Source organism: Triturus cristatus, chromosome 7 (genome assembly GCF_964204655.1).
Source record: "Triturus cristatus chromosome 7, aTriCri1.1, whole genome shotgun sequence".
Classification (NCBI taxonomy): domain Eukaryota; kingdom Metazoa; phylum Chordata; class Amphibia; order Caudata; family Salamandridae; genus Triturus; species Triturus cristatus.
Genome location: NC_140590.1, coordinates 1,411,747,499 through 1,411,770,319, shown reverse-complemented (window position 1 = coordinate 1,411,770,319; position 22,821 = coordinate 1,411,747,499). Strand labels below are relative to the sequence as shown.

General features: G+C 43.4%; 1 protein-coding gene across 4 annotated transcripts; it reads right to left on the bottom strand.

Moving 5' to 3' along the window:
- Window positions 1-1,168: 1,168 nt before the first annotated feature.
- Window positions 1,169-21,421, bottom strand: SALL4 (spalt like transcription factor 4). Of its 4 annotated transcripts, none has more exons than XM_085619136.1 (4): window positions 21,083-21,421; window positions 7,089-9,908; window positions 6,127-6,428; window positions 1,169-3,197 (listed from the first exon to the last, which is right to left on the bottom strand). In XM_085619136.1, the coding sequence occupies exons 2-4, from the start codon at window positions 9,868-9,870 to the stop codon at window positions 2,748-2,750; spliced, it is 3,534 nt and encodes a 1,177-aa protein (XP_085475262.1). In that variant the 5' UTR covers window positions 9,871-9,908; window positions 21,083-21,421; the 3' UTR covers window positions 1,169-2,747. The 4 variants fall into 4 exon arrangements, with proteins under 4 accessions (XP_085475262.1, XP_085475260.1, XP_085475261.1 ...); XM_085619134.1 differs by lacking the exon at window positions 21,083-21,421 and adding an exon at window positions 19,962-20,279; XM_085619135.1 differs by lacking the exon at window positions 21,083-21,421 and adding an exon at window positions 15,693-15,831.
- Between the last annotated feature and the right edge of the window lie 1,400 nt (window positions 21,422-22,821).

Here is a 22,821-nt window from a genome sequence, read left to right as displayed (position 1 = left end):
TTTCACCCATTCATTGGTTCTTTACAAGCCTGAATTGCACCGTACTTTTGGAACTGGGGTATTATGGTTCTGACCACCTATCCCGATGAAGATCCCTCTTATGTTGTTCCAAAAACTCCTTTTACAAACAGACCTTTCAAGATTCCACATTCCATTTGTACAAGAAAGCACAATCTTATTCATACCTTTCAACCCACCCAACAAACGATAATCAGCCAACAAATGATTATCAGAATCACAACAGGACTACACCAATACTTCGCTGGAACAAAATTTTAACTCCTGTCTGTAGATATGTAATCCTTCAATTATGGAGGTCTGCAGTCTCACCTTTTATTGGTTGTCCCCAGTCACTCTTGTTCCCTAACCTCTCACTTATTCCATCCCAGACCATGGTTAGCGACTCAGATACCTTGCTTTTGTTCCACACTCACCAAAAACATCATCCTTTAGCCTAAGCACCTTTCCAGGTGCAGAGAATATACATTTGCCCTTGCAAAGAATCATATTGGTTTTCACCCTCACTACCTCACATTTGCTACCCTGCTTTCCACATTGCCTACTTCCTGTGCATCATATATGTTATGTCTCTCTCCCTTTCCATATTGTCCTTGTTTACATTCTTCCAATTAATGTATTATTTGGTTTATCTGGTACCAGCAACCCTACTCCTCAAAAGTACAACAAGCATTGACATGGCCAATAGGTCTCGCTTTTGGGACCTTATAAGTATTTTGTTATGCAGCACAACATCCTTGGTGCAACAACATTAACTGTTGCATGGTTAAACACTCATAAGGCCCCAAAGACGAGACCTATTGGGTATGCCAATGCTTGTTCTTCAATGTCACGGCATACATATTGAGAAAGAAGCATTACAAACAGATGATTCACTTGTAGGCAAAATGTAAAATTGGCAGTTTCTTCACACAATCAAAAAAAAAAAAAAATTAGTACAATGCCAAAATTTTCTTTCAGGAATTCACCTGCCTCTATTTTGTAGAAATGTCACCAACATTCAAGTGTGCAGGGTTGCTCACTGCAGAAAAAACATTTCTGGTTCAAATTTCAGAAGATAGTTATACTGCACCTGATATAGACGTAATCACATATTAGAACAAGTGTTTTTTTAAAAAGGAAGAAAACCAATAAAAAAGCCTTCTACCAGTGTGAAAAAAAATTTCCAAATTTATTCTCAAACGTCAAGGGAAATAACATCAATAATACATTCAGTAGGTGCTGAACACTTCATCTTGGGGAAAAAAGAAAAAGAGAAACATACATTCACAATGCCTCCAGGAAAATCTCCAGAATATTGATCTTTGAAATGTAAACCCGCCTTCTTGAGTAAATGGATTAAACAGTTCAGCAGGAAAGGCACAGCTTGGCAATTTGATCATACAGCAAGAACGAGGTGCAAAAAGATTTGCATTTTTGGTTATTAGAGATTCAGTTCCAGCTATCCAAGACACCAACTTGGAAAAGGTTCCCACATTCCACCCCTACTCCCCTGTGGAAAAAAAAATGATGTTTTCCAAAAGGCTCATTGTGATGTGAACTTCAGAAAAATAATTCCTAGAAGCTATTTTACAGGTGTAGAACAAACCCAGAAAATACTTAATATCTCTTGGGAGCTCCTACTAATACAAGGTTTGGTTTCAGTGCATGGAACCTGTGCTGAAATAAAGTCCAACACAGTGGTCATAGTACGAAATAGGCACTAAAGCTACATGAACAAATGAGGTAGATAACTTAAATACATAAAAGAAGAAAAAAAAAAAAACTCACAATGTGGTAATACAGATCAACCATCTCTTTAGTCAGCAAGTTGTAGAGTTCCACCACAAAGAGACATGTTCTTAAACATAAACACCCTTCAACCTACATAGAAAAACTTGCAAGAAGTATTTGCTTATTGGGCAAGTAACCAAGCAGCTGCCACGTGGACGAAATGCTCTCCGAAAATGCATGCTTATTTCTTCGCTACAATAAATTTCGGATTTTTTTCGTTTTTCAGACAAATGCAATTTTTGAACATCCAATTATTGCTTGTAGAACTCGAGCAAGGCTATCAGATCATCTTCTTAAATGCGGAATTGACGATTTTTGTAGATTATCAAACACCCTTACTAGGGCTTAACACTAAACGTAAAATATCAAGAAAGGTTTTTGAGGTGTGAACAGGTGGTTGTTGGGTCTGAATGTCACCATGTGCGAGATAAAACAATTGTTGGCACGCTTTTAGTAAATCTGTCCATAGAGTGGGGAAATGTAAACAATAAAAGGTTGTGAGGGGAGAATAAAAATAAAAGTTTTTTTAAAAGAGTTGAACATTTCTAGCTCTAAAAAGGGTGGCAGACATTCAAGAGTGGATACCCGCATAATTAAATAGTTATCCAGGAAATACAGGCTTTGCCCAAAGCCTCTGGTAGTAGTTCCATCAAAAAATATAAAGACTCCATACAACGAAGAGGTAAACAGGTTTAACCTTTGAAAAATACAGAACTTCAAGTCATAAGTCACAAGACAGCCTTCGCAAGACCCGCATCTTTGTGATAGAAGCAACTTCTATTCTTTTTGCGAGGCAATGTCATGATTGTACTCTGGCCAACTTTACAAATACAACCACAAATGTTTGTACACAGCAATAGAAAAATGTCGGAGCTTAAATTCCTTCAAAATATATACATATTTACACACATGTATATGAATTGGTTAGTTCATTCAAGCCTCCGGCCTCCTTGTCTTTAACTAACGGCAATGTTGGTTTCCTCCATAAACCGAGGGAACTGCCGCTTTTGTAAGTTGTCAACTCCAACCGTGTCCATTTCAGATAGGGTGTGGTTCATCCTATTGTGGTTCAAGCTGCTGGTATGGCTCATGCCAGACTGAGAGCCATCCATCGCGACAGAGGCACTGCTCATGACTGAACCACCCCCAATGCTGACTGGCAGGGTGGGGATTCCACCGCCTTGGATAACGGAGATCTCATTGGTCTTCATTGCCAAGCCACTGGTCAACACCGCAGCATACTGGTTCCACACTGCTGGATCGATGCTCATGGAAGGAGGCGCCATATCGTTAGGAAAAATCTCCGGCACTCTGGTTTCATTCCCTAGAACAGGAACAGTGTTGTCGAGGGAAAGCCTTCGACCACGTCTGGCTGAATTATTCCACATGTGGGTTCCAACGTGGACCTTCAAGAGAACAAACATAACAACCCATAAATTTATCATACACAGGAAGGAAATAAAAACATTGTTGGAATCAACAATTACAACATTTCGCCATTTAGCACATGAGATGGACACCACCCACCCAAATCTCTCCACTGAAGTCAACCATGTAACTATAATAAGTTAGGTTACCCGCATCGGGGAAAAGAACAGGATTTAGAAGTATGCAAAGGCATATTGGCATTATGTCAGTATTATATACACAACCAATGTAACAGCACTATGCCTTCCAACAGAAGCATTTCCCTGCATCAAGTCTGATTGCCACAGAAGGTTTTTCCATCTGCCTATTAGGGCACATATATAATCCTAAAAGCTCTTCACATGCATTTCAAACAGGCACACTTTTTCGCATTGACTGTGCACATGCCTTAGAACAGCGGAGGTCCAGGATGCCTATGCTGCAAAAAACGCAAAATAATCACTATCAATTTGTTTAATTGATTTCCACTCAGCCTTTGATCATGTTGACCGAGCAAAACTATGTCGGAAGCTAAACAAATGGAAAAAGAAAAAAAAAAAAAAAACGTTCAACCCTCCTAAGGCAGCTAGTCCTGCTGCATGCCGACTCCTGGGCAAAAGTAGAGCGGGGACGCACCTCTCCTGGTGAATCCCTACCACCAAAGGGTTAAAAAAAGGTTTGTGTTCTCGCCCCCACCCTGTTCAATCTCTTCCTGGCTGACCTGCCCACAAGACTGTCGCAAGCTCTGAAATTGGAACACATAACATTTTCAACCAGTCTATGTGGACGACCTAGTATTAATAAGCTGCACACAAGTTGGATTGCAGCATGTACGGCCACTCAAGAGTATTCGCAGGAAAATGCCATAAAAGTCAACTTGGGGAAAAAAAAAAAAAATAAAGAAAACCATGGCAATAAACTATATCAAACTGAGAAAACTACATTAGCACTTGTACACCAAGACAGTGGCAGAATACAAGTATCTAGGAGTGAACACAGATAACAAGGGATCTTTCAATCCTCAGAAAGAAGCCCCGAGACAAAAGAGGCATCACTGTAGCGCTAGCACGGAGATACTTGAAGATGGTGGCTGGCCCCACTTTAACCCCTTTACTCCAGGTACTTCAAGCAAAAATCACCCAAAAAGCAACATATGGGAGTGAGCCACAGTAAGGGAGAGATGCAACCACCCTGGACAGCGTCATCATAATCAGGACATACAGAATGACCTTCGGTCTCCCGAAATACACTTCCCCCGCACAAATAAGATTAGAATTGGTCTAGAGAGACAGACCTTGGCCAGAAGGGGGAGCATTTATAAAATGCTGGCTTAAGATCAGATGAGCTGAGCACACTTAACCTGCATCTCTGTGTGGAACGTCACTCCGAGAAAGATAATCAGCCAGAGCATAGCTTTATGATTCCTTAAAGCAGCTAGTTATACAGACCTTCTGGGAGATCTCAGCTGCACATGCTAGCTTAAACAAGCATTGGAATAGCCAACAGGTCTCGCCTTTGGGATCTTATAAGTGTTTAACTATGCAACAGTTGCATAACTAAATACTTATAAAGGTCCCAAAAGCGAGACCTATTGGCTATGCCAAGCGGCCGTGCTGCCGCGAAAGTGATCGCGATCAAACATCAAAGCGGCCGTGGGGCCGCGAAAGTAATCACGGTAAAAGCGGCGCGCGGGCCCGCTCACATGCACCTTAGCTCTAGGCTGGCCTGGTAGCACTTTTTGGAGCCCTCTCAATAAGTCTCGCCTGACCAGCGCATGCGCTGGGTCAGGCGAGACCTAAAAATCACTAGTCACCAAAGCGAGCTCCATAATGGAAAACAAGCAATTACTGGCGAAGAGGGCACACGGCTGGTTTGTACTGAACAATTATGTTGCCGCGAAACCACAACCCTATCTCAGTGCAGGATTAAACTTTACAGTTAAGGAGACATTTATTTTTAAGATTTCGTCTGGGTATCTAACTTCGCTTCTACACCTACCACATTGGAAGCAGAATAAAATGTCTACTACTAGCCGCCTATGTGGAATCGGGCGTGAAGACATTCCACACACACAATAGGCATCTGCACAAGCCTACTGGAGAAGCAAAGAAAGCTGTACAATAAATGTATATTATCATATATACTATTACTCAGGGGGATCTATGGTTGCTTAAAAAATAAATATAAATTAAGTATGCATTAGTAAAATTCTTAAACGTTCTAGGAATTGAAGTAATTTAATACTAGCGATTAAAAATTGTGTTAGTATCCTCAGATTGATTTATGGGAGCAGTACATGTACAGCAACCAGAATATGCTGTGGACAATGGGTCACCTCAATTGAATTTAGAAAAGCTCCAATGTGCTCATTAAGAGATATATATAATGTGAATTAAATAATCATTCGTATATTCGTTTGATGAATGCTTCTCTATAATTGTGCATATTGCTTGGAGGTTTGAATCAAACTCGTTTAAGCTGGGGTCCCTGGCTCCCAGTAATAACTCAGTGGGAGCCCCCAGATTCCAGTAATGATTCAGTAGGGGTGCACGGTTGAAAATCTAAGAGTAAGTGTCTTAGAACACTCCTAGAGGCACCACATGCAGCATGGAAACACCTCCCACCCGAGGCACCATTCAGCCACACCCCTTTCCAACCATGTACATAATGGTCTGTAATATTCATTAACAAGAAAAAGTCCACAAACACACTTATCATTAAAGTGAGCTATACAAATGCTAACAGTCTACTTAATTCCCACCCACTGGAGATCTTACCTGAGCCACTCTTTACTGCAAAGTGAAATTCTGCAACCCTCCCCTGCCTCTTTTTACTTTAGGTTGAAAGCTTGAAGCCTGTTCACAATTCTAGAGCTTACACCACTCCACCCCCCCCCCCTGAATCTGACAGAGTGAAATGAGGGGTTACCTTTAGGTTTCCTTTAGTGGTAAAAGCTCTCCCACATATGGTGCAGGCAAATGGCTTCTCACCAGTATGAGTTCTCTCGTGAATCTGAAGAGCACTTGCAGAAGAAAAATTCTTTCCACACGCATTGCAGAGGTGTTGTTTAGCTGATCGACGGGGGGGCACCAGTAGTGGGGACAACCGAGATGAATTCGCTGGCTGGGTATTCGAGCTAGAACGATCACCAAACAGACGATCAGATGAGGGCTCCAATTTTATGAGTGCTGGTGGAACTTGAGGAAAGAAGCCCGGAGCACTACTCCTCCCTGCAACAAGAAATCTCAAGTTACACGACTGCCCATAGGAGGCATTACTCATTTAAATGATGTGAATAACCTCAAAGAAAGTTTAATAGTGTACTTTGCTAGGAAGTCAGTGGTTCAGAATTTAAGTCAATTATACATCATTATAACCAATTGACATAAGAAATACAGAGTTGTTTCTGACTGACATTACCTATCCATGCTTCAAAATTAGTTGTCCGTTTAGGAAAGGGACACTAGTCAAAATTGCCTGTAAAGTGTTGGACCACTACACAAATCCAGAAAAATTGTGAATGCAGTGTGGATGTTAAGATATAGTAGAACTAAAAAGATCACAATGCGTTTGCCAATAAAGGGAAAAAATAGAATTAAATGTACCCACCCTCCTTTGTCGCTAATCTACTCAAAGTAGCTATAGAGTTTCAAAAGGTACAGATCTCTTCAAAAATTGGGAGGTTACAGCGCTAAGAATTCCAAGAATACAACAGTCTGACAAGAAATGTTTTTAAATTGGCTTGTGGCGTTGGGCTGTGTACAGGGCAACAAGCACCACATTCATCACCAAACTATAAACAGTAGACATTCTGACAGACATACACCTCTTACAATTTTTTTAATCCAGATAATATATGTCAAACCACCAAATATTTAATGGGAACTCACCATAGTCTCCATTTGAAAAATACAATCCAGGTTCTTCTTTTATGATCCTCTTGCTGACATTGGCAGAAGTAAGATCCAATGCACCTTCGCCATCTGGATACATTGAGTTATCGATTGAATCGTCCATAGAGTTATCCATGTGATTTTCCATAGAAGAGTCCATGTGGCAATCCACAGGGTGATCTGGGGTGTGGTCCAGCGAGTTCCCCAGGGGGCGGTCCAGCGAGTTCCCCAGGGGGCGGTCCAGCGAGTTCCCCAGGGGGCGGTCCAGAGAGTTCCCCAGGGGGCGGTCCAGAGAGTTCCCCAGGGGGCGGTCCAGAGAGTTCCCCAGGGGGCGGTCCAGAGAGTTCCCCAGGGGGCGGTCCAGAGAGTTCCCCAGGGGGCGGTCCAGAGAGTTCCCCAGGGGGCGGTCCAGAGAGCGAATTTCAGAACTCAACTGGGCAGGTAAACCAACCTCAAACTTGTGCCCATTGAATACAGCGGTTTTGGAGGTCACGCTTCCATGGTGGTTGGTGGGTGGTGAAGGCACAGAAAATGATGTAGGGTCCGATGCAGTTGGACTTCTGCCATTTTGAAACTCGTGATCTCCCTCAAAAGATATTGAATCATTTGTCATGCCATCACTATCTGGTGATCCAATACCACTTGATTTGCTACTGTTTTGTCTTAGTAAGTTCAGGGAGGAATTCACAATGTTTATTTGTTGCTGTAGCTCTGCTATACTAGACAAAACCCCTGGAGGAGTTTGCGTGCGAGACTCACTATTCGGGCTTGGCGGCTTCAAAGCACGACTCTGAGCATCTGGAAAGTTAGGGTCATCTAAATCAAGCTCTTCCAGGTGGTCATCAGTGAAACTGTTATTTAGAACAACATTCTTCTCACTAGAGAGAGAACGACCACAGTCTGTATTTTCACTTGCCCCTTCTGGGAGAGGTGTATTGGGAATTTGTCCACCCATGTGCATGCGGATATGCTGTTGTAGAACTACTGCATTTGTGAATTTTTTCTGGCAAATTGGGCAAGAATGTTGCATTTTTAAAGGGGTATTTGCACGGTGAACACCATAGTGAGTTTTGAGATTACCTTTGGTTGAAAAAGCCCGACCACAGAGTTTGCACTTAAATGGCCTTTCTCCGGTGTGAATACGGTAATGCATTTTTAGAGAACTTTGACAACTAAGCACCCTGTGGCAGATCAAACATTCATTAGGATCCCTTGTGGATCGGTCAATGTTCTCAACAAGTTGCTGCAGCTTTGATGTCTCAGATGCTTGGTCATTTATATTAAATCCACTAAAAAAGCCATTAGCTTGGGGTGGATTAAAGTTCTGCTGCTCGGTAGAAGAAGGATTACTGGCTGCTCCAGAGGATGACCCACCTTCACTTCCAGAAGATGGTCTGGACACAACATTGTTCGAGAGTGAACCACCCAAAGAATCCTTCACGCCTGCAATGAGTGGAGCATTCTGGGAAAGATGCAAACCAATGGGCAGAGGAGTTAACATAGGCTTAATATCTGCAATTACATTGGATTCATCCATGGGCACAGACATTCCATAAGGTATGCCATTGGGGGTTGGAACATTATCAAGATGCTCAGGTACTGGGTACGGATTCATTCTAATATGGGGATATTTGTCTCGGTGGCGCTGAAAATGAACTTTAAGGTTTCCTTTAGTTGTAAAACGATTGCCGCAAATATTACACTTGAAAGGTCTTTCACCAGTATGAGAACGAAGGTGTATTTGTAAAGCACTATCATTGCCAAAAACCTTACCACAAAACTTGCATTTATGTCTAAAAAATGATTCTTCGGCGTTTGCTTTCTGGTCAGACACACTGATGTTTGGAGGCTTACCTTTCCGCGAAGAGTCTATAGTGGAGGGAAGTGGATTCTGAGAGAGAACAAAGCTTGGTGACTGAGGTAGCATAGGGTTTGGAAATCGTGGAACACTACTTTGGATAGTTCTATTAGACTCCTGCTTGAACAAGGATGAAGGGAGTCCAGCAGGCCTTGTACTAAGGGACGGCACACTTGTGCTCGTAACTGGTACTTTCATCTGTCTTAAGGCTTCCAGTGATAGACTTTGGTTACCAGCTTTCTGTCCCATAAGAGCAACTGCAGCAGACAGCTGCTGAGACAGGTGAGCACCCAATGCTTTAAGAGGGTCGGAAGCAGCTGCAACAGATGGGTGTAAGGCATGAGGGGCCATCATTGCAATTTGGATGCGAATTTGCTCGGTCAGCTGAATCTGTTGAAGTTGTTGCTGCTGCAGGCACACAAGTTGTTCAAGGATCAGAGGAATTGCATTAAGACTCGCTGCCGATGCTGAAATTGTATCTGCTGTATGCTGATTCACCGCCACCTTTGTGCCTTTTATAGTCTGCAAAGTTACATTAGTGTTCGGCACCTTTGGTTTTGGCAGGCGGCTGAGGGCAGGTGGAGACTGGTGCAATGGTGGCGACACATTCCGATACGCGCTCCCTTCAGATGAGATCGGAGTGGGGGAAGATTCTTCTTTCACATTCGCCACTGCCATATTGGACCGCTCAAGCTGGAGGTCACTAGCGCCTGGACTGTTCATACCATTAGGCAAATGACTGGGAGAAGTGATTGGGAGATCCTCAGTGCATGGCGCTTCTTCATGGTAATTCGGGGTCAGCACGGGTGTGGTCTTGGTACAACTTTTCTTATGCTGAATGAACTGGGACAGATCAAAGAACTCAGCAAAACACCTCTCGCAGGTGTGATTCTCTTCCATTCTGCACCTCTTCGTGCTCATTGTGCAATCGCTGTCTGGTCTGCTCTCATTTGGTTCACCTGAAAGAAACAAAGGAGAATATCAGGGAAAGCACACTAAAATTGGGCCGGCACCAAATCCTGAACACATTTTCCATTTTGTGCAAGTCTCACTTAAATTACTCATCTGATTGCTAATCCAGAACACCCTAGACCGGGGATCTCTGATCTATTCTGAAATGAGAGCTACTTCTAATCAGTGGAAATTGTTGTGAACTACTGAAGGCCTAATAACTAGCTTTAGCATTGTTAATAGACACCCCCTCGCCCAGGTTCGTAAACTTTCAACCTAATTTCCAGGGAGCCCAATATTATGGTTTTAACAAAATACTGAGACTAGTAGTATTAGGCTAGGCTGCCATGTGAGTCAGTGAGTGCATGGTCTGTGGGGACACATGAAGATGTGCGAGAACAAATGGGGTGTGTGTATGGGTGACAAAGAGCTTGTATCGTATGTACTTGTGGCACAGGGCATGCGTTTCACCATATGTGGCACAGTTAAAAGTACAACACAAACATTTAAATGGGAGAAATTTTAAAGTGCAGAAAATGTTAAGAACAGGTTTGCTGAACATTTGACTGCACTTAAAATTCCTCCCATTTAAAAGAAACATGGCTGTATTTTTCAGTCATAAATATGGCAGCGTGTTTACCAGCCCCTGCAACCGAGTTGCATGCTGCGTCAAAAATGCAAAACTTTGAAATGGGAGAAAATTCAGCTCAAGAGTTAGCTTTGTGTTTATATGCATTACATAAAACTCATTTTAAGTTTCTCCCATGTCAAAGTGTCTTTACAAACAGCAGACATATTATTCCCAGTGGCCCGTAGACATGGTGCCATATTTATAACAGGAAAATAGTTATTTGTTTAAATGTGAGGAATTTAAAGTGAAAAAAAAAAAAACACAAAACATGGTTCATGAAAATATTAGGACTGAATTTAAAGCTGAGACACACATTAAGACAATGTTTCATAGAAACATCCTTCACTTTAAATGCCTCCCATTTAAAATAAAAAGGACTACTTTTTGGTATAGGTATGGGACTATCTACCAGCCACAGGGAGCAAGATGCCTGCTGTGTGTAAATGTGACACTTAGAAAAGGAAGAAAATTAAAACGAAGGGTTAACTTAATGATAAAGTTAACCCTTCGTTTTAATTTTCTCTCATTTAAAAACATCTCAAAATATGTTGTTCTCCTGCTCCAATATTGAGCGGAGAAAGACTTCTGATGTATTTCACTTTTAAAGAACTTCAGTTCTGAACCTCTGAGACCCACATGGGTCATAAATCTAAGTGGAGCACTGCTCATTATCATTCTCTGCAGGTTAATAATGTAAAATAAAGAAAGCCTTTCCTTAAATAAAAAGGAAAGCAACAAGTTATTGCATTTCGTAGTTAAAAATGAACTCAAGGCTGGGAGATACTCGGAAGGGTACTGTGAGCTACTGGCAGCTCGTGATCGACTGGCTGGAGACACCTGCTATAGATACTTTGAACACCCTACTGGTATCCACTGCTATCAATTCTTACACCGATATTCTTTGTGGCTCCAAATACATCTTTATACAGCTTCACCAGGACCCTGCTGGTGCTGTCAGCCACTCACATTATATAGTTTCATGAGCCCCCTCCAAGGCTGCATGGAACATAAACGCCCCCACTCTCCCTAGCACACCAGTTCAACTAGCACACTTCATTTCTACGATATAATAAGCCTGTTTGCCAGTGTTAGGCGTGGGCGTATGAGAAACTAGTTTCCTATAGGGCAGTCATACTCAAAGTACGGCCCGGGGGCCGCATGCGGCCCTCCTGATCTTTACAAGGGGCTCGCAGGACAAAAACAGCACTGGGCTGCTGTTTACTTGACTCAGCATTAACATGATTTATTTTTATTATACAGCAAGCACTTGTTTAAAGGATAAAAAAAAAAACGACTGCATGGATAGACACAGGACAAAATATAACATGGTCTGTTTATTCACTTATGACCAACCAGACCGTGGTATATCCTCATGTAAACACAATTGACACGGTTTTATACACACCAAGAATGGGGAAGAGGCTATAGCAAACCGCACCTGACAATACAAGTCTCCAAGTGAGACAATTTATGTCTATTAGCATTAAGTGCAAGGAACCTAGAAGCACTTCCCTTTATACTCCCAAATAGGATAAAAATCCCATTAAAACATAACACACTTGGTTCCGCACCCTGTAATCACTTATAATCATATCATAGACCATGTGCACATGGTCTATGATATGATTTTATAAGTGATTACAGGGTGCTGAACCAAGTGTGTTACAATTGACAGGGTGTTTCAATTAATGCTCCGAACTACTGGTTGGCATCTTAAAGTACTTAAGATGGGTGTTTTGCTGTCACAAACCCGAGGTACGAAAGAAATTTTTCACTGTCTAGCTCACCACTCAGTAACCCACCATGGCTTATGTATTTTAATCGTCCGGAAAGTCTGACATGCCGTTTCCAGTTACTCATGCACTACATTTATAGTTACAATGTTATCCAAAACATTTTCAAACCAGACCATTCTCTGGTTAGAAAGTTTTTGGGTAACAATAGGACTTACCACATTAGAGTTTGAACCACAGCCACACTAAGTGCCTGAAAACAATGGGTTTCAAAACCAGCACCCGAAGAAAGCTACGACAGTGGAGGATGGTGGTAAGATGAAACAAGCTTAGATGTTGGCGACACAAAATAACATGCCGTTAAAGACAGGATTTTACTCGGACGATAATGTAGGGTATTGTTTGTGGCTCTAGGACTAGTGTGCGAGCACGTCACTAGGCCCAGTTTCCTGGTGAATCCCCATATGCTACACCATTAATATTGAGATTAGCACCTCAAAATGGCGGCACGAAGCGATGTATTAAAAAACGGTTCTGTAGTATATAACATCAATGGTTCTTAGTCCTTTTCAACAGTTCTGTCCTGCGATACTAATTTCCTGTTGGTTATTGAAATCACGTTTCCTTGTTTCTATGACTTATGCTCGTGTCCTGCTGTTTCCCTGGTGTTTGAGTCTTATAGATACAGTATGGATTCCTTAACCATATGTAGGTGCGTTGCTCTAGGCTGGTAACCTTGTGGGCTCTGCAGCACACGAGTAGAAGTCAAGCAAGTGTGGATGGGTCCCATAATTTAAGGATGTAGTTAGCTGGTCAAAATGAAATCAACACACACAACCAACCACTTTACGTGTAGTGTAGCCTACAATGCTTGTTGCACTTGACGCGCGGCGTTAACAAGGAAGAAGTTGAGCACCCTCGACAGTATCTACAGAGTATGTGCATTTTTCCTGATCCAAAAAAAAGTTATAGGGATGAAAATGCTTAAGGCAAAAGGTGGGAGTGTGTTGTTGTTAATGACAGTAGTGTTCCATCAAAATGCCCACAGTGGCAGGGGCCAGCGTGAAATTAATTTGGTTTTGTTGGAGGGTGGGGGCAATCAGAAGGGTAACACCACTGCCAGGCACTGCTCAGCACCCCGCACCTTTACAAGACAGGGGTTCCACGCCACCAACCGCACTGTTACCACTTGCAGGACAAACTTGTCCACCGAGAACAATTTAGCACCCCAGTGGTTTCAAATAATCTGCAAGTGACAAACATGTCCCAGCTGTGGAAGCGAGTTTGGAGGACAGGCAAACGCGGTCAAAACCTTCTTGGATGGGTTTCTGTAAGTTTGTGGCACCCCCTCCACACACTGTCCAATGTTCCACTCCAACCACCACGTGCACTGAAAGCTTGTACACATTGTGGGAGCTAAAATAGTGTTTCACCAGTGTCTCCTGCCAACGATCATATCCAGACGTCCACTCGCAAATGACAATCCTTTCACACGCGTACCATGCATCCAATTAACGCATACAACAACAACAACAAAAAAAACAAAAAAAAAAAAAAAAAAAAAAAAAAAAAAGACCCCACACACCACACAAATACTCATTTGGGCATGCGTGCTTGCCCACGTATATGCATTTTTCTTCTCTAATTATTATAGCCTCCACAAGTGAAACTTATAAAGGACGACCAACTGGATACTTTGGGGCAGATTTATGAGCCCCTTGCGCCACTTTTGCGTCACTTTTCCCATGTTAAAAGTGACGCAAAAGTGGCGCAAGGGGCTCATAAATCTGCCCCTTTATGTACACAAAGTTACCTAGTTACCTCCCCCCCCCCCTCCAGAGGCGGAATAAAAGGGCGTGTTAAGGGGAGGTTTAAAAATAAGGAAACAATTGGAACGGCTCATGTTCTCAGCAATGATTGATAGACACCCAAAACCTTCTGTTTTCTTCATCTCTCCACTCAGTCTGTGGAATGTTATCTCCCAGCATCTGATATCCAATGAGTCAGAAGAATGCAGTAAAACTCAGCAGGGCTTTCAGATGCAATCACAACCAAATGGGAAAAGCAGGCAAAAAAACTCTATATAATTGCAAATGAGGTTGGTGTTTACAGTTGGCAAACCAAGCACTGCAGCCAACTTCTCAAAGGAAAAGGGAGGAGCCAGAGGCCATCCCAACATCGTATCTTACAACTTATAGCCAGACAAGAGCAAGAGTCCACCATGAATGCGGAGGGGAGAGGTGTTGCCATCCTTATGTGTAATAAATACTTTTGCAGGGGGGGTTGCGTTGATACAGGCGATCTGCCATCGAAGTGACTGCAGTCTCAATGGTTCGATGAGGTTAAATACACAAAACTATTCAGAGAAGGTTCACCGTGATTATTTTTTTCCCTCGTTATTGCTATACCCATGGCTTGTAAAAAAAAAAAAAAAAAAAAAATTAAAAGAAATTATATAAAAATATTTATTATGGCAAATGCAAATCAAAACTTCCAGTGGGGCATGTTTAAGTAGAGTTTTCTCCAGTATAAAACGATAGGTCTAAAACAGAAGCGATCCTTTAACTATAACATCAACAGCCCATGTATAAACTCCGGACTTCCCCCCCTATTGAAAAAGTGCATAAACGTTCTAATATAACCAGGGAGTAGCTTTAGGGCACACATCTCCGATATATGAAGAAAAAAAAAAAAGGGAAACGATTTCATAGATTCAGCAAGGGAAGAAAATACATTTCCTTCTCTTCTTTCGAAAGGGTTTCCAAATCCCTTGCCGGATTAACCTTTTGCTACAGTTTTTAAAGAGTTTCAAGAAACAAAGTTGCTAAACACCGTGTCAAATCTTTTCAGATTAGGGCAGCAGACACCCGCTGGGCCTCGTGCTGAACACCAAGGCAACATCTGTGCGGAGGCCGCTGCCAAGCGGAGCAGTTTAACTCGGGCGTCTGGCCAAAGCAGTGCGCATGCCCCGACCCTCCCTCGCGACGCTTTGTACTGGGTCAATAAATGTAGAGGTCTGCTGTGGACTAAAGAAGGAATACATTTAAAAAATATTGTATTTTTTGTACACATCCACGGTTGTGTTTGCTAGATCCTAGCCCAGTTTTAAATGACTTTCCAAATTGTGGTGAAGTAAGGTTTGACTGCTTCTACATTCAAACTATTTCAAAATGTAGCCACGTACTACATGAGCGAATATACAACCCCCTGTGCTTTATTATTATGCGGGAAAGGGCGGGGGGAGGTTAGAGTAGAACTAAAAGGCGCATGGGAATCAAAACCGTATATACCAATTCACTTACGCACACGGTTCACCAATATCTACCCATCAATTATTGTTACCACAGTACTGAAAAAGTGCGACAAGCGCGCCCAAGTATTCTGGCCTGTGACGTAACACGCGGTGTAAATTCAATAATAGTACTTACAGGCGGGAATGTCCATATCCCAGAAGTCCGTTGCTTCCAATACGTTGCAATATCCGGTGGAACAGGGTATTACAGATACTAGGGCCCTGTGTAAGGCTACTTCGGAGCGCGCGCTGCCATTTACAAGTCAGAGGCATCCACAAAGGCTCACTGAATTTAAAAAAAACGTCAACAGAGGCATAATAAACCGAGCAGCACCTGGAGACTTGTTCTTCAGCCCTTCTACACCGCACTTAACACTAATACGGTGTTTAGGGCGAGGCTAAACATACCAGGGCCCGCTGCCAAGGTCAACTGCGTGAGGACCCCAATTGTGAGATGCCCGACAGCAACTTACCACCCACAGCAGGCAGAAGGGTGGGGGTGTGGGGCGGCAGCAACAGTCATGTTGAAACGCCCCACGGTGCCGCTGGCGAACACGAGAGCGGAGCAGTACAAGAGGGGTTCGGTTACACGTGTTCGAGACATGCGACCATTAACGCCCCCACAATGTGTACTATTGGGCAGCCAGTAACGGCAACTACGCATGCGCAAGTCGCGTGAGGCAACATAACAGAACTGCTCCTGGGGGCAAAATGCTTTACCCCCCCCCCGCCCCCCCACAGCTTCTGCCTTTGCGAAGGGGTCCCAGAGACCACTTGAGGCAATTGGGCAGGTGCACAGAACCTGTACCTCTGAGTAACAGCATTTTTCAGTGGGAAACAGGTGTCTCGGAATAGTGAGTCCCTGCTCTTTCATACTGCGACTTCACGAACTGCTGCCACCATTGGCCGACATGCTAAGCCTCTAGCTGTATTCCTTTGCTGGTCAGCGTTTTATTTTTGAGGGAAGGTTGACACATACAGCTGTTTACCGTACCCCACCCGACTAGCGACCTCTTGCTTGTTATGAGCAACAGAATCGAGAATACTTTTCTGCTAATGTAGTTTGGCCAAGGTGCGCGTCCGGGTTGTGAAGTAAAGATAAAACCCCACGCCATTAGCCCAATATGCGCTGAGATTTTGCACCACAGGCCGTCTAGCTTTAGAACTGCTTATTCTGGCAGCTCCTTAGACCTCAGCATCCCGGGACTACGAGTCCCAGAATGCAAAGAAAAATCCTGTACTGGAGCAGCCAGTCATACGCGGACTTTGGAAACCAGGACAGCATCTGTAATGTTAATAGGTCTAGATTTAATGTTACCTTTTTGTTGTGGGGGTAAAAGTCCCAGCATGTTTGAATGCTGACTGAAAATACAATAGCGCCGACAGAAGCGCCCTCACGAAGTGGGATCTTTTGATGGCAGTATTCGCGAGTTCATGTTACTTATCAGAGGCGGGGCCAATGATTTGCACGCTTCTGTGGACTGCCCACCCTCCCCCACCCGATGTGTCCACAGAAGGCACCAGTCTGATCGAAGACCTGCAATGCAGTCTAGACTTTAACATACCATAGCAGATGTGGAAGGTTGTGATGTGTCCCGCTAGTGGAACAAAAGCAGACCCCAGGATCACACCAGTCCCCACAGCTCCCACTAAAATATTCAGGTTTTCAATCCGTTTCTCTCACTCTCTCTCTCTCCTCAAACACTAAAATCCCAGGCACAACTAAAGCATGCAACTGGTCGAACAGTAAACTACATGCGAAATCGAGCCAAAAATAAAACAACCACAAGACAAAAATAACCGATTTGCTGTACTAATGTACCGAGCGCCAATCGCAGGTGTGTTATATCTTCCACGAGGAGACGTATTTTGAAAACTGAGGGAGGAAAAAAAAAAAAAAACTTTAAAACGGGCGTTTTGGATGTTTGTATTCCACTTACGCATATATAGTACTTGCATATAAACTAGAAGCGTTTTGAGTTGAGAAGCTACGCAAAATGTAAATATCTCATACTATACCTGTGTTCACGGCACGGGGACCCTCAGCCAAAACCCTTTCAAACGCTAATTTACTAACACCAGGAAGGGTCACACATTAGGAAACAATACGTATCTGACTGTAAACAAGCTAGCCGCTAGGTGGCGCCAGAACGCAATCTATTTCCCACAAGCTACCATACTAGTCAGATACAGCAACGAGTAGAAGAAAAAAAAAGCAACTGATAACCTAATAATAAAGGGGAATCGATGAGTTAAAAAATATATATACCAGGTTTGAACCGAAAATAGTTTTAATAAGCAGACTGGAAAAGTTTCAGGCCAGACCGTCTTCAAATAGTGTTTTTTGAGAGCGAGTGTTACTTGTAGAGCGCAATTTAAAATGAAGATGCTGAAAATAAGCGAGTTTCCGTCGCACTCACTTTAGGACGTGAATAAAGTAGTGTATTCGGGTCTGCCTGGCGGGGCTTCAATAGCCCGCCATGGGAGGTCCAGTTCATGACAAAAAAATAGTTAACCAGTCTTCTCCGGCTCCAAGGGGTGAATCTCCCACCGCGGGTTGCTATTTACATTTATAAACATTACCCTCTCCTGCCCTGCCTCATCCAAACCACACGTAGAAAGCGGAAAAGAAGAAGGAGGAAAAAAAAAAAAAGTCATGCATTAAACATGCAATTTATTGCCTTCTGCAGCCTGTTGTTTCACCCAACGCCATTAACCGGACCTTCAAGCATGCAGATGTCTGATGGAGGAGGGAAGCTGACCCACTGAGCACAATGGAAAATCAACAAAATATTTGCAACTGCGGGATCCTAGCACCCAATAATATTTCAGATTAATCGCTTTTACTCTCGTTGCCATTTTATGTCAAATTACAATAAAACGAAAATGGCCAATAAACCCAGAGGGAAATAATAGGAAACATTTCCGCTTCGCTGAATGAACTCCCGTGACCCTCCCCCTCACCCCCAGTCACCCCACCCCTGTAATCCCGACCCACCCCATGTTACTCCATATTTTCTCAATCTCCGGCCCTAAAACCGGTCCTAGCCTGAACCAGCAAATTACAAAGCCTGGTCTGATCAACACCAGATCGAACTAGCTTGTGCACAGCTAAACTTTGAAACAATGGCATTTCAAACACACACGTAAGTGGTGCTTGTAGGAACCAGCACTGTAAGTGTGTTCAACATACAACCTCCCGGATACAATGGTACACGTACACTTAAAACTTCGCGGATTTATGAAAAGCCTTACACGAAAGTGCTCCTATTAAGTGTTGATGTTTATCTATAGCGCCTCGAGTCGGAGTTATTGGCGCTCTATGAATTCATTAATACTGCACCCATAAACGGTAGACTAAAAATACGCACAAATGCAGTTAAACAGTACAACATATATGCGATGTTAGATTGTAGCAGTCACTTTATAGCTTTTATCTGCAGATTATCAAAAGTCCAGCGTTGAGAGAATGGATGCATGTGCGTTACAATAAAACTACTAGGTTAATATAAAACGATAACAACCAAATGCAAAAAAAAAAAAAAAAAAAAAAAAAAGTCCAGCATTGAGAGGATGCATGTGCGTTACAATACAACTACCAGGTTAATAGAAAACGATCACAACCAAATATATACAAAAAATATACAAGAGGGTCGTAGCCAATAAGGGTTACCAGATCTTCTCTCGCTCCCCCAGGTTGGTATGAACTGTGGCGGATGTCACCCCCTGGCAATGCCCCAAGACCCCCGCGGAATCTCGACCCGCAGACCATCCGCTCATGTGGCTATTTTAGGATGTCGGAAATCAAAGATGGCTGGAGGTCAGGGAGGCAACAGAGGTCCCAGGGCGATGGCGATCGGAGGGTGCCCAGAACCCGAGAAGGGGAACTTGTAGATGGTGGGGAGGGGAGGTTTCGGGTGCTGGCTGTGGGGGCGCCTTAGCGCAGGAGCGAAGTTTACAAAAGAAGCTATCCGTCCAGAGTCTACCCCCTGAATGTACGGTGTCCACCCGGATCCCGGGGTCAACAGCGAGCAGCAGCGCACCGTGACAGTAGTCCCCGTGCTCTGCTCGAACAAAAACTCACCAGACCCCTCTTCACACGTACTTACAATAAAACAAAAAAATAAATAAGCGGTCACTTCAACTACCATCATAACACTGCCATGCAGATTTTTTTTTTTTTTTTAATTTTCTTACATTTAATTTGTATGAACATATTTTTTCTAAACTCGATCGATAATAGCACATTTCACACAAAATTCAAATTTATAGTAAAATACGGTCATAGTGCAGGGGTTAGTTGGGAGGTCACGATCCTGAAAACCCTCCAGCTTCATAAACTGTATAAAGTACTTTCATGCCACCTGAGCGCATCCACAGGTCCAGTCGCCTCGCCCGTACTCACCCCCAGCGGCCGGCTCCGGTGCCTCGGAGTGCAGGTGCTGCGGCTTGGCCTGCTTGCGCCTGGACATGATGCTTCCAGCCGCATCGGGTGCTGCCCCCCAGCAGCAGCACTGCCCCGGCTCACAGCCGCAGATTCCACGAGTTGGGAAGTCGCCCCCTTCACCGGGACCGCGCATGTCAGACTAATTATGATTATCAATAATGCATTGCGATTTATCACGGCTCCCTGACAGCTGATTGGCCTGGCTCCAGGAGCTTCCCTTGATTATTCAAAAGAGGTGCCATTCATGGATCCGCCGCAGGGCGCACTGGGAATTGTAGTTGTCTCTGGGATGAAAGTGACCAGGCGGCGTGTGAACTTCGTGCTCCCGGGGTCTGTCCTATAATCAGAGCGCGCGGACAGGACTGTGGGCGGAAATCACACGGAGTCACCCCAGCAGGAAAATCCCTTCTTTATTAAGGGGACATCATGAACTGTGAGGCTCCTCCCAGCCACCCACCCACTGCACTCAATTTATTGATTCGATTATATGCTTGATTGGATTTACCGGCCATAGGTGAGATGCAATATAGGCAACTGTATTAACAATAATTTAGACATGTCTCAATTCCACTCATGTAAAGCATTACAAATACGGTTTAATGTATTTACTACACCAGCGTTAATTGTGTTTAGTTATTAATTTTACAGTTGACATTTGTAACCTCACTTCCGTTTGTTTACATTAAAATTCATCATTTAAACACACGATTCTGTTTCTTTTCCGGGCAGCGTTCCAATCTAAAACATTTATGTAAACAATTTTTACAGTTAATTAAAACCGTAATTTTACAAATCAATTGATATAACAGAGACTGAAATGTATAACACTTTATACATGTGAGATAGTCTAGATACTCAATTCCGTCATTAAGCAACTCGAGCTCAAATCCAAGGGAAAAATGCCATTTATTGTATCCCGCGCTCTATTAAGGTGTGCCACCCACTAGGAAGTTCGTTAGCCCCGCAAGTTAAAACTATAATTCCAAATCGGTGCTTTAAATACAACGTATTTTAGCCCGTTTCGGGGGGAGTAACGCATAGTGTAATTTTAATGTCAGTATGGCTGTAGATTAACTTACCTGTTGGCTCCTAGGAAACGGGGTCTGGGCTCAGGCAGCCTGGAGATGTAGCGTCGCCATTCACTCTGTTATTTATTACAGTGCAGCGCTGAGCTGAAGGGGGGCATTCTCCCCTCCCCCACTGCCCGGAATCGACAATTACAACCCGATTGTAAACAATGTGCAGAGATCCTATGCAGCTGAACTCTTTAACCGCAGAGTCCCCACTGCAGATGCACTAAGGAAGTATTACAATGTTGCATCTCTGCTGGCGCCACGCCTCCTTCTGCTTGCCAGCACGTGCACTCACAACCAAATATAACGGGCAGTGTATTTTTGTTCCTTGCAGCAAAGCTGTGATTTATCGATGAGACTTCACAGAAGCGGCAAACACCACCCAAATGAGGCAGCTTCGGGTGGAGCTATAAAGCACACACTTCGCAGCACTCTACACGACGCTCTCAGTAAAGTCGAACTGTGTGGAGAAGCCTTTCTGAACATACAGTTGCTCTGGGGCACGCCTTCCACACACGAACTGGAGGGGAGGGGCACAGACTGTGTTAGAGCAATTGTGCAATTTCTCGCATAAATTGGTAAAAAGCGCTGAAGGGCCGGCGGCTGAGGAAGTGAAATGCGCAGTGTGTGTGTACAGTGACCTGATACCGGCGGCAGCCGGTTTCTTGTAGTCAACAACAAATGCGAGGGGCATGGCTGCACTGAATAAAAGCCTAAAGATAGGAAGAATAAAAATGCGCCAGTCATGTACTACTTGGACGGCAAGTGAAGGAAACGCCAGAAGAAGTGTAATAAAATAATAAAACAGAAACAATGGCACGTCCCTGAAAGTCACAGGAGGGAATTAGAGTAACACGAGGTAGAGTGGACAACAACAGTTCAGTTGACGGGAGAACTAGGAAAATAAATGTTTAATATTATAAACGAGGACTAAGATGTCCGGAAAAGCACAAGTGTTTTACAGCATCATACAGCGCAAAATGGTAGAAGACGTAAATACCCATGAGGCGCTTGGAGGCGATGAACGCAGCGCGTCTGCAATTATAAAATAAACAATACTCGGAAGACGCACTTAGGAGAGGAACATACTATTAAACCATTCACAAAAAACTGCAGGTATAGTGTTAGATGTGTAAAATGGAACAGGTAACAACAAGCACAGTGTGCAATACTTTCTAACATCTTGTGACAAAACCTTATGCGTTTCATGTTTTGAAATGAGTAATTAACCTGAATGGATGCAAACCAGGGAAATGACGCCACGCGACTTTTGTCCTTTGTGAAATCATAGGAAATGACATCATATGCACTGAGTCATCGAGGCTAACCCAAATGACATTTTTGGAACCTTCCACATGAAGACAACATGTGAAGGAGGGAAGAATAGTTCAGGATGCCCAGTAATAATCTATGCCCACCACGCCATCCTATGAATGGCAAGATTCTACTTCCGGGGAATTTGGTAAATTTCCAGGAACCAGAATAAAACATTACACAGACCTAAAACGAAGGGTACACAAACACAAAATCCAACACAGCACGCAGGGGTGAGGGATGCACAGGAAAAATACAAATTTACAACGAAGAACGAACTTACAAGAGGGCCTGAGAATAAAGGGTACACAAACACAAAATCCAACACAGCACGCAGGGGTGAGGGATGCACAGGAAAAATACAAATTTACAACGAAGAACGAACTTACAAGAGGGCCTGAGAATAAAGGGTACACAAACACAAAATCCAA

Excerpts from the sequence above, each read along its gene's own strand:
- SALL4 (XM_085619134.1), bottom strand. The coding sequence starts at position 20,136 with ATGCGCGGTCCCGGTGAAGGGGGCGACTTCCCAACTCGTGGAATCTGC. Across the intron at positions 9,909-19,961 it reads ACCGGAGCCGGCCGCTGGGG|GTGAACCAAATGAGAGCAGA; the intron begins GTGAGTACGGGC and ends TGTTTCTTTCAG. Across the intron at positions 6,429-7,088 it reads TTTTTCAAATGGAGACTATG|GGAGGAGTAGTGCTCCGGGC; the intron begins GTGAGTTCCCAT and ends TTCTTGTTGCAG.